Source organism: Balearica regulorum, chromosome 9, assembly GCF_011004875.1.
Source record: "Balearica regulorum gibbericeps isolate bBalReg1 chromosome 9, bBalReg1.pri, whole genome shotgun sequence".
In the NCBI taxonomy this organism is placed as follows: domain Eukaryota; kingdom Metazoa; phylum Chordata; class Aves; order Gruiformes; family Gruidae; genus Balearica; species Balearica regulorum.
Window position 1 is genome coordinate 12,090,744 of NC_046192.1, and position 11,725 is coordinate 12,102,468.

An 11,725-nucleotide genomic window follows, 5' to 3' on the forward strand; every position below is an offset into this window, starting at 1 on the left:
TTGTTCTCAGATTTTTTCCCCATCTTTGTCAGTGGCAGTTTCCTAGCTGACAAGAGATGTTTGCTCAGATCACACTCCTTCTCAGCTGTTACAGGTAAATTACAGTGAATAAGGGATACCAATGTCCAAATAACCTCTTTTTCCTTGTTCTAATACACTAATACAGGGTATAAAATTTAGTTCTAAATATATATCGCTGCTCTGTAGTTTCATGCAAAAATGCTAACTTTTGTAATATGCAAGTTAATTAAAAAGAAGTTTTCAAGCTAAGTGTTATGTAGGACAATTTAGGCTTACTGAAAAGAAAGCAAGAGAAATAAATCAACAGTATCTCTACCTCAGTTATCTGAATTAAAAAGAGCACATGTGCCACACCAAAAGCATCTTTCAACAGAAACACCAAAACTCCAAATGCCACTCTGGCCACAGCTTCTGCTGTTTATTTTTATACGGCCATTGGAATTTTTGTGCTGAATTTGTGTGAGAAAAACAAAGAAACTCTTCACAGCAGCAGAATTCTGAACATAGCAATTACAGCTTTGTTTGAAGGGTGGTAGTAGAGAGGGAGAGTTGCAAAATACACACACTCTAAAATTTGGGCTATTTCAGTGTATCCACATCAGCTCATCTGATATTGGCTGAATTAAAAAGCTGGCTTTCATTAATGTAGTATACAGAAAAATCACGCGCTCTTTACATATCCCAGACTGTTTGTTGGGTATAAATCAGAAACAAAGTGAGAGAGATAACACAAGAGATATCTTAAAGTGAAAAAAAAAAAAAAAAAAGTGGAAAACCCCCCAAACCAGTAGAAACGTGTAACTTACACGCATGTAAAATAAAGGGCAAGTTCAGCCAGTGGCATTTCTCACCTTATTGAAAAGGCAGTTGAAATCCACATGCACACATTCACCAGTCAAAGAATCAAACAGAATGTTTTCACCATGACGGTCTCCTAGACCAAGTATGTAACCTACCATTGACATAACTGCAACAGAACGACAATAGGCTGACCTACTATTGTACCTGCGGAAATAAGAATCAGATATGTCTCAGTCACTACCTTGGGTTATCTGTCTTTATTCAGTAGTATCATTAATGTTTAGTGAAATACATAAAGTAGATATTCTTGACCTAGCCTAATCCCAGTTACTTACCATGAAGTTGGATCAGGAAATGTTCTTAGAAACCATTCATGAAAGAGAGGAGGATGACGAGGCAGAAGGACTTCTTTGAACATTTTCAGTTTTTCAGACAAAGGCGCTGACTTCGGAAGCATATGCTGACGCAATTCTTTTCCAGTCATATAGATACCTGTAATAGACCTCCTCAATTAGGCAGAAGAAATCCCCAAATATAAAGCCTTACACGTACTATGACAATATGGTATCTTAGAGAAGATGAACATCTCCATAAGATTGAAATAAATGAACAAATTAAAAATAAGCCATAGAACATGTTGGTGGGACTGGAAAATAAATTAAAAAAAATCATAATGTTAGCTGAAAGAGAAGACTTGACAAACAAGCCACCAGTTTTACCAAGCGCCATGGGGGGAAAACACACATACACAAAAAATCCCCCACCCTCATAAAGCCATTCATTGTATTCAGCTGAGATGTTTGGAGTTCCAAACTCCCAGATGTCTGCATACATACAGATAACGTGTTAAGTTTTCCCCAAAAATTGTATTGCACTGACCAGAAAGCTGCTTTGTTAACAAAAAATTCAAAAGAAATCTGATCTTTTCCCTAGAAAGTTGCTGTATCCTCAACCTTGATTCAGTTATAAGTTATCTTCATTATCTTACACAAATGTAACAGAAATGAAAACAACATACTGAATCTAAAGAAAAAGTTCAGTCTTTTCTATTCTGCACATACATTCCCATGCTGCTGGCACTGCTGCTGAAATTACTTACCTCATTGCATAAAAGAATGTTTTAAGATGATTGTGCTATCAGTTCTCATGAGGAACTTGTTTATTGCAAGCATCAATTCTCTTCCGTTTAAGAGTAAAAGTCTACCACACATATGAATAGCAATATATTGCAGGTAGTTAAAAATACACGTGACTGCATCTTCCTAGAATTTAGTATGATCCTTGCTGTTTGTCTCATTTACTAATAAAGATACAAGTTCTTAAAAATACAAAATATCACTATAGTCTAATATATTTCTTTACCTTTCTCCTTATAAAGTTTTATCAGGATATTTCTTAACCCAGCAGTATTGTTCACCCATTCAATGATGCCACATTCATCATTTAAGGGAATAACTGCGTAGGTTCGAATATGGAGTTCTCGCCTACGTGATTCCGCATCTTTTCTTAAGCACTATTCACAAAAGAAAAATGAGATTAACAGATAACATAGATAAGACCAAAATGTATCCATAACATTAACCATACTATCTGTATCTATTTTCCAATCACATGATCTAAAATTTAAACTTCTATGCTTCACTGTCTGGTCAAATGCTCATCTGTTCTCCAAAGTAAATTAAAAAAAAAAAAAAGAAGATAATTTTGCAATAAAATAGTCAAACTACATAACTTCTACATGGCTTAAATCCCTTAAAAGCAGTATTTGAAATAAGTGTTTTAGCATGTTTCAGACATGCTATCATTTGCTTTAACCTCACGGTACCTTAACCTTAAGCGTATTCCTGAGAAGAAAACTATAAATGAAATAAGAAGTACGACAAAGCTTCTAGTATGAAAATATGAATTTACCTATTTCCCATTAAAAATATTAGAAAATCCTGAATAAGAAATAAGAAGCATGACAGCAGAAAATTTACAGTTATTTATTTACTGCAAATAACTTCTCCTCTATATTTTTGCTGGAATAAGAAATTGTTTTGGCAAAACGTTATATTTTGTTATTTTCACAAGTCCATAAGAAGTTATACATTATCAATTGCTACTGATTTCCACTGAAATAAGGTATTTTGCAATAGTTTACTTTTCTTCCAGTAAGCTTTAACTCAAGGTAAGATTAGGGGTTTTTTGTTAGATAGTTCAGCATTTTGTTCTGGTCAGTAAGTATAATGCATCTGATTGTCTAACTCATCAAACCTTATTAATTAGGGAGTTGAATTCCATGAGCCGGCAGTCTTTTCTTAGATCATCTTTTGGCTTACACATCATAATGTAAGATTTCCCATCTGAACCTTTTAAGGTGATCTTTTTTGGCTTTTGAAGTGAGGCAAGAATTTCCACCTAAGGAAAAAATTCTTTATTAACATGTGTATCAGAACATCCAAAATAAAGCATCTAACTGTAATAAACCACTGCAAACTATCACATTAGCACTTCCATGGTGCTACAGCATATTAACCTCAGGCCACAACTTTATCTAAGTACCAAGAGGCCATATCTGTCTCAGGTTGTTATGACAAAAAGCACTCAGTTTCCATGAAAGTAATTATGAAGTTTCCTGCTCACTCCTCCATTTCTAGGGAACTAAGATGTATTTGCCGCTACATTTATTTAAGAAGAAATTTAAAATGCGGTGGCAACTAGAGGCTTACCGTATCATCAAAGCCAGCAATGTAGGCCCAGCATCCAGGAAAAGGGTCATGGTTAGCATGTGTACCAGGAATGGAAGGAAGAGTTGGTATCATTACAGATTGTAGGGGAATGAGAATTTCACTAAATGTGTGCTCTTCTACTAATCTCTTAAGTGTTTTGAAATGAATATTCATGCTTAATGTTGAGCTGTTTCCGTCAACCTTGAAAAAAAAAAAAAAAAGTTGTTCAAAGTTAACAATAAACACTTAGAATATCACTGCTACTTTACATTAACTAATAAATAGAATAATAAATGCTTATGGTAATAAGAAAAAATTGAAAATTACATTTCAAATTAAATGAGAGTGGTCAGAAGTAAATATATCTGGCCTTTATGGCACATATATCTTTCACTCTGAATGTAAATACAGAATGAAAGAATTTATTTAATTTTACCTTTATTATCAAGTTCATTTGTTCATGAAAACACAACTAGCCTGCTTTTATAGTAAAGCTCTGTGAAAGTTACTGAGCAAGAATCATACATGAAAGCACAAAATGTAAAGCCCACGCACTGTGAAATGTACCATTATGTACTGAAATATTTTACAATGTGCTCAATTTAGAGCTACTTTCTACTTTTAAAAATATTTTTATTAAGTAAAAAAAAAATTTTTACAAGTTAGTATAGTTTTGGTTAAATTGCAGTAATGTAATGAATTGGCTAATGAAAGCTATCAGAAGAAGCTTTTGTATAACATTTTTAATAATCCTGTTACATGCATTAATTTGTTTATTTTTGTAAGTACCGGTTTGTTACATAGTTCTAACAGCTTATCTGTAAGGCGTGCTGCATCTCCAATAAATTTTCCTAAAGATTCCTTCATGTGAATAGCTTTGTTTAGAATTTCCTTACATCTATTGACCCGCGTAGAGTAAGAGGACTGAAAAAAAAGGAAAGTTAAAATTTATTTAACAGTCAGATCAGTTAAAGAATCCTAAAAAAGAACCCCAAAAACCAAACCCCACAGTAATATAGTCTCTTCTCTACTTATTGCTTGTCACACTTAATATCTGGAGCAGGATGTTCACCAAGTGAAATCTGGTACCTGAACTAGTACTAAAGTGGTATGGTTGGGGGGTGTGTGTTACTACTTTCTGAAACCATTCTTTGGAGTCCCACAACATAAAGGCCAATATACAAGAATATGACAGTGTATCCTGAACATTATTTCACCAGCCTTAAAGAAATAGTATGCACCATGCTTTCCAATTTGCTTTGGAACGACCTTACTACCAAGTAAATATTAGGACAAAGTGGTATATCTATCTCATTTTAATCAAGGCACAGAGTTGATTGTTTGATTATAAAACTGGAAGTACTATTACGTTTACTAAAAATCACAAAATCTGTTGTCCATAACTATCCAATTCATCAGCTATTTGTTATTCAAGTTCCTTTCCTAATGCATCATACAAGTCAGGATGCATATTAGCATATTCTAATTTGGAACTTGTAAACTGTAATATCTGAACTTCAGACTGCAATTAGCATTGATACTCTGTTCCACAACACACTATCACAGCAACTGAAACTCTCAATTCTTTCTTACTATCTTAAAGTAAAACAGATTATGTTCACACTTCTCTCTTATGAAAACAGTTGTACAAACTTAATAAAGGTGTAGCTATAATTATCAAGGTACCTTGGACACAGCAGTCATCATCCACATTGCTTGCTGTGGATAGGCTAAAAACACTTTAGCAACAATCACCATCAGAACTGCGAAGACTTCATCATGAGAATGGCAGATTCGGGAGATTAGCTGAGAAAAAGCTGTCAGAAACTGGTAAGGAGCTAAGTGATTTGTGTGCTCTGTAATCACCTTATTTATTTTAGCTAAATCATTTTTCATTTGAACTCGTTCTGAACGACTAGCTGAAAAACACAAAAGAGAACAAGGTTATGTTTTTTTCCATTGGAAATATCAAGTCATTTAAATCAAGCCTACAGAAACGTATTTTATTGGTAATTTTCATAAGCCAAAAAGGTCAAGGAAAAGCTCCTACTGTAAAGTTCTTTTTAACATAGCGTACAATGACTTAGTACTATCTAACTAACCAGAATAACAGGAAATAAACAAGCACAGAAAACAGGAACATGGAGCAGACAATATCAGAAAAGCTCTCCTTACACTCTTAAAATAAAACATCTACTACTCCTCTAAAGTGATGCAGTGGCATAGAACAAACAAAAAACACTCCATGTATTCCCCCAGGAAAAGGATTCCAATGTTCTTTAGTGGAGAGGAAACGAAGAAAGTCTTTAAAAGGGAGAAACAGATGTGCTAATTTCATGTCCCCACCCCTGCCCCCGAGGGTCCAACACCACCAAAAGCAGCATCTGATGTGCCTGCAGCCAGATTCAGATGACCTAACTGTACAGAACCAGATCAAGATTCAGGAGCCACAAGTGTCTGCTTCACTCCAGACCTGCAGACAACATTTGCAATTTTCATTTGTACAAAAGTCTCCCAACCAAAATGCATCTGTGGTACCAGTTTCACAAGCCTTGATGCTGCCTACAGGATTTCCCCCTTCCTCCCCCATTTAAATTTCAGTAAAATTCCTTCAACAACTGGAACCAAGACAAATTGGAAAAAAGCCCCAAAGCCTAACACTTTACTGTACCGAGTGTATACAAAACTACTACTCATTAGTCATGAAGCAACTTAGAAAAGGTGACAGGTGACGTGCAAGGAGTTTCCCTAAATCTGTTTATCAACTTAAGTTACCTGAACAACGATGCTATCTCATTTTGTATTTAAAAAAAAAAACTCTGGAGGATTTCATTAAAATAATTAATACTCTCCTGCATATTAACATTCTGTAATTTAAAAGAATAATAGTACTTGTTTCCAGGTAATAAGTCTAAACAAAGAACTGTAAATATAGTTCACTGCTCTTTCAATCATATATTAAAAGTATGACATAGGAAGTATGTATTGGGAAAAAAATATTCTACCTTTATCACATTCATATGCTTTTGCTCCGAAGTCCAGCCATAAAGACAGCATTCTTGGCATTGACTGATAGATGAACTGGTTTCCATACTGTAGAGACCTGTGATTACATGTTTAAATTACAGCATGTTAATGATACATATTAGAAACATTACACATTTTATATCCTTAATTGTTTCACATTCCATTCTGGACTTTAGAAATTTATTTTAATGCAGCTGTAACAACTAAAAGCTTACTAGTATAAAAAGGTTTTGTTTTTATTAATCAAAACTGCAGATTAAATAATTAACTGTCTTACACAAGACAGGCAATTGCTTAGTCAGAAGGCAGAAGTAAAATTAATTAGTTACGAAAACAAAAAGGAATCACGCAGTATTTTGTTTTACAATACTGCATAAAAATTTGTATCAGTCTGAATTGTTGAAAAAAATATATTCCTATAAAATGTTTTTTCAGTATAATAGTCATCCTTCTACAGAAACTAAGCAAAGTTCCCCTAGGGTCTAACCTCCCAAAATGATGAACTATGTATCTAATCAGATCTCCTTGTTTTTCCATCTTGTTGTCTGTTACCATTGGCATTAATTTATCATAGTATTTAGCAAGATAAAAGTGTCCATCTTCCCATTCTGGCAAGAAAATCGTAACATCCTGCAACAAAATCAAAAAGAGAGAATTACTTTTGAGAGGATGCTAAATTTAAAATAAAAACCCCAAATAATAATAACAAAAAAAAGATTCTTGAGAAACAAGAATCTTGTATTAGTTACCTTTGTACAAAATACATGCAAAAAAGTATTAGTTGTAACTAATCCAAAAATTGTAATTTTGACCCAAGATAAATACTTGTACAAATTAGAAGTCTGTTCTTAAAATACCTTTTGGATTTGGAGACAGTAAAATAATTCAAGATGGGATGACACAGAATTCCTCAACTAGGAAAGATTATAGTTTCATTAAAAAATATTCTAATCAAGTACTTTATCCAGATAAACTCAATACTGGATTTGAGTTTTTTGAAAAGTGAAACAGCAGGATGTTAAGGGTTGGACTTGATCTTAAATGTCCTTTCCAACCTAAATAATTCTATGATTCTATGTTTTTCACATTTCTGTTTTCCTTCTAAATCACAATGTTTAAAAGAAAAACAAAAAAAAATGTGATGTATATTAGAAAAAGAAATAATTTAGCAAGTGGCACATCCATTCTCTAATAACACTGGCTTGTTTCCAGTGCCAATATTCAGACAGAAGAGAACTCTAAGTATTAGTGTTTTAATATAACCCACTGAAATGTCATTAGTTTCCATTATTTCAACCTTCATTTGATTTGATACATCAGTTAGATTTTTTTCTAAATGACCGTTACAGAAGTATTTTAACTAGTAAGACAGCAGTAAGTACTAACAGTCTCAAATGCCAAAACTTGGATAAGAGACATACTACTTTTAAGGAAGCATAAAGATCTGCATCTACTGGTGGTTTAGTAGGCAAGACCAATGCCAAAACAGTATTTCACTGGCATAGCAAGATGAAGCAGTGTAGTGCTGTTGAAGAAAAACGTACCATTTGCCCATTTTCCTAGTCCTTTAGGGAGCGCAAGCATATTTAAAGCACAGTTATAAGTCACTACCAGAGAGAAGTAACACTGAAGAGTAGTGCAATGTGTCATCAAGTTATCTCACTATTTAGACTAGCCCACATTTGAGTGAAAAATTCTAATTTCTGCATGCATAAGAAAAAAGCCATGCTCCTGTAATTTGTTTTTTACTTTAAAAGAGTTATATTAGGTATTCTTAGCTCCCAATGTTGGGAACTGTAGACTTTCCTGTTTTGATGTGTTATATTAAAGCTAATTCAGATAGCTAAATCTTTACAAGAAGTACTACTTCCCTCCTACACGTTGATACACCATTTAATGCCATTGATGTTGACACTGGCTGACACCATCAGGAGCATAACAATAGCTTACTTAAGGGATATATCATTATTAGTATTCAAAACTACAGTCTTGTTAACACTAGTATATCAAATTACCTTATATTTTTTCATAACTGCATTGCTTTCAAAGTTAGCAGTTTCTTCCATAAATCTGCCCACTAGCAGCATTGCCCGACTGTGGATGAGCTGATTTTTGCTATTGCATGGTGCTTTATTTTCAGGGAAACATAACTCAACTCCCTTCTGGAGAACAATGAGTGCTTGATGAACCTCACCCTAAGGGAAAAAGGAAAACATTTTGTATACTTTAAATGAGAGTGATGTAAAACTTCCATTTTACAGTTGTTATTAAGGCAAAGCTATGTCCCTGAGTGTTTTCTAGGCCACTCTGGCTGTGGTAACTCAATTTTACTGACTTCATATGCTTCTTATATTCTCTTGTTATCTCAGTATTGTTGTCTCTTTAGGTTTACCATAATAATTGCTCACATATTTGCTGCCTACCTCTATTAGTTAAAAGGATACAAATTCAGGAAAGGTCTACTATTAAGATTAATTTAAATTTGCCTGAGCTGCTTTGAGAGAGGCAGGTAATCCAACACTTTTATGCACAGCTGCCAGAAAAGTCAATGGATACAGAAAAGGGTTGACTAGCAGTTGGAGTTAAAAACTCCCCATAGCTCAACTGCAATCAGAATGTGTTGATAGTCCCAGCTGACATATTTTGTTTTACATACACTCATTGCATGCCTTTCTTTCTTGAAGAAAACTAAAGATTATTTTTTGGCATGTAAAAAAGTAAGTTCCATTTCCATTTTCTTTACCTTGGACCAGAGCCACTTCGCTCTTTCTATATAGAGTTCTGAGAGCGTAGATTCCCCAGCATTCAGAAGTGCATTATATGCAGTCTGGTGATGACCAGCTTTTCTTGCAACTCTAGCACTCTGGAGCCAACACTGACCAACAAGCTCACTGTAATCCTGACTGTGGAAATATTTTGGCAGAAAATGAAAAATTTCAGTCATGAATGCTACTTTACAATCTGAAGTAAATATCACTGTGTTAAAACACAAATACAATTTCTCAATAAGATACATACTACATAGTGATAGTTTAAAATTATTTGTAATACCTCTGTTTCACCTTTTTCCATTTCGGCCTAGAAACAAATACTCTTTCCCCATTGCTACATTATCTTTCCTATAGACGCCACTTTTCCCTTCTATTTCAAAGGTACATAATACTGGAGAGGACTGCTTTTGTCTACAACATAACTTTCCACAGTCTTATCTTCTCTCTTCTAACATGCATATGGAAAACCAGAATATTACTGAGAACACAACATAGACAAGACAAGAAATAGTCATGTTCTCACCTTTTACTGAGACTAAGCAAAGCCCTTCTCAGTGCTAAAATGGGTTCTTTTGCTCTGTAAGAGTTTTGGGTCATTTCAATACGAGCACACCAGTTCAGGGAATCTCTACCATGGTCACCGTCTGGTTGCTGAAACATTGGTCCAATACTATGTTCCAACTCACACAGCATATGCAACCTATGTCAGCAAAATAAAGGCAAAAAATGGTTGAAAATTGGTTGCTGTCCAAGATATAAGCAAGTTTTACAAAGCTTTTGCCATTTACTTTCCAAAAGCTGGCCATGTAAGTAATTTCAAATAGTAGGACTTCTTTTAAAAGCAAAAATGCAGCAAAACCAAACACAAAATCAAGGATTTGTAAACTGATTAGTTATTTTCTCATGATTCCTTTGCCAAGCTGCTGGATACAGAGACAATGAAGATCACTCAGAGAGAAGTCAATCTTTAGAAAGAGTATTTCTATCCATTACTTTTAGCAATAATTCTTAAAAAAAGTCTGATATTTTCAACAAATACCATTTTAGAGGCAATAGACTACCTGTTACTTAAACACTTACTTTACGATAAAGTGATTCGATTTATTTAAAAATACCATTATTATTAGCTGTCACTGGAAAGCTGCAAAGCTGAGAGCCTGTAAATGACTAAGTTCTCATTGGCAGAGTCTAAGTGTAGCGGGTAGTATATCTGACAGAGAAACAGTGACTGTTTGAAGGCTTCCAGGTAGCCCAGATCAACGGCTAAATCAAACTATTTTGAAAACACTTCTTTCTTAATACTCAATTTCCTAAATAAAATACCACTGCAAAAGTTACCAACACAAAACAGAATTAAGTAATTAAGAAATATATACTTCAACTGGCTAGTTTCATGCAATATCTTGTCATAAGGATGCATTTACAGTGCAGAAGAAGTACTAAGCCTTTTTCATTTAAAAAGGCTACTCATTTTTTAGTGTACTATAGCCACCTTCAAAATTTATTAATAAAGAATTATAGAATCATGGAATGGTTTGGGTTGGAAGTGACCTTAAAGATCACCTAGATCTAACCGCCCTGCCATGGGCAGGGACATCCTCCACAAGACCAGGTTGCTCAAAATGTAAAGAGGGTAAGTAAGAAAGTAAGAAAAAGTAAAACCACTGAAAAGGATGGGGTTTCAATTCTTACTGCTCTTTATTGATAAAAGAAGGGAATGCTTTTAGGCCACCATACAGATTAAAAGTAATGCTCTTAAGTTAATGGAGTTAACTGGCCTATATGTACTACTTTAAGCACGGAATTAAATTGTTGATTTTTATTACCTGGAGTTTACACAGATTTGCTTGCTGACTTTGAAAGACTATACCCAATAGTTTTATTGCGAATATTTTTCATGAAGGATAAATATAAATTCCCAATTAATCAAAGGTTTCCAGTTGGGTGAGTATTAAAAACAAACAAAAGACAGAAAATGCACATCAGCACCATTTATTGTGGAAATGGAAAATTCTTGCTGCTGCATTCTTGATTAGGTGACTTCTGAATTTGAAAACAGTGACATGAAAATCAGAAACCTGATAATGTGTTCGTATCCTCGCTGATAGGATCCTCTTTCAAAGCTTGCTGCTGAAAGGGGTACAATCTGTTCTGCTCGAACAACCTTGAGTGTTTCATAAAAAGCTGCTTCATTTTTCTTCTTGGCTGATAATAATAAATGTCCTAGTCTGACACTCCAAGTAGTGGACTTCACATCTTTACGGAGAAAAAAAAAAGCCTCTCAAACCCTGTTTCTTCAAGCAGCTTAATCTGAACATGCTTATTTGTCTTAACATACTACTGGAAAAATAAGTTTCTCTCAGAACTAATGAAATGAATTTTAGAAATACTGTA

The 11,725-nt window shown here is 34.2% G+C and overlaps 1 protein-coding gene across 2 annotated transcripts in view; it reads right to left on the reverse strand.

Moving 5' to 3' along the window:
* ATR (ATR checkpoint kinase) overlaps nucleotides 1–11,725 on the reverse strand; it is a 42,961-nt gene that overhangs the window by 2,498 nt on the left and 28,738 nt on the right. Inside the window, exons 32-44 of one of the 2 annotated variants that reach the window (XM_075761147.1) lie at nucleotides 11,410–11,587; nucleotides 9,855–10,031; nucleotides 9,304–9,463; nucleotides 8,576–8,755; nucleotides 7,048–7,190; nucleotides 6,539–6,636; nucleotides 5,220–5,452; nucleotides 4,323–4,457; nucleotides 3,534–3,734; nucleotides 3,079–3,222; nucleotides 2,185–2,335; nucleotides 1,158–1,314; nucleotides 873–1,026 (exon numbers count right to left, since the gene is read on the reverse strand). In XM_075761147.1, coding sequence (XP_075617262.1) covers nucleotides 873–1,026; nucleotides 1,158–1,314; nucleotides 2,185–2,335; nucleotides 3,079–3,222; nucleotides 3,534–3,734; nucleotides 4,323–4,457; nucleotides 5,220–5,452; nucleotides 6,539–6,636; nucleotides 7,048–7,190; nucleotides 8,576–8,755; nucleotides 9,304–9,463; nucleotides 9,855–10,031; nucleotides 11,410–11,587 — 2,111 coding nt within the window. The remainder of the gene's footprint in view (nucleotides 1–872; nucleotides 1,027–1,157; nucleotides 1,315–2,184; nucleotides 2,336–3,078; nucleotides 3,223–3,533; nucleotides 3,735–4,322; nucleotides 4,458–5,219; nucleotides 5,453–6,538; nucleotides 6,637–7,047; nucleotides 7,191–8,575; nucleotides 8,756–9,303; nucleotides 9,464–9,854; nucleotides 10,032–11,409; nucleotides 11,588–11,725) is intronic. The other variant, XM_075761148.1, reaches the window with a different exon arrangement.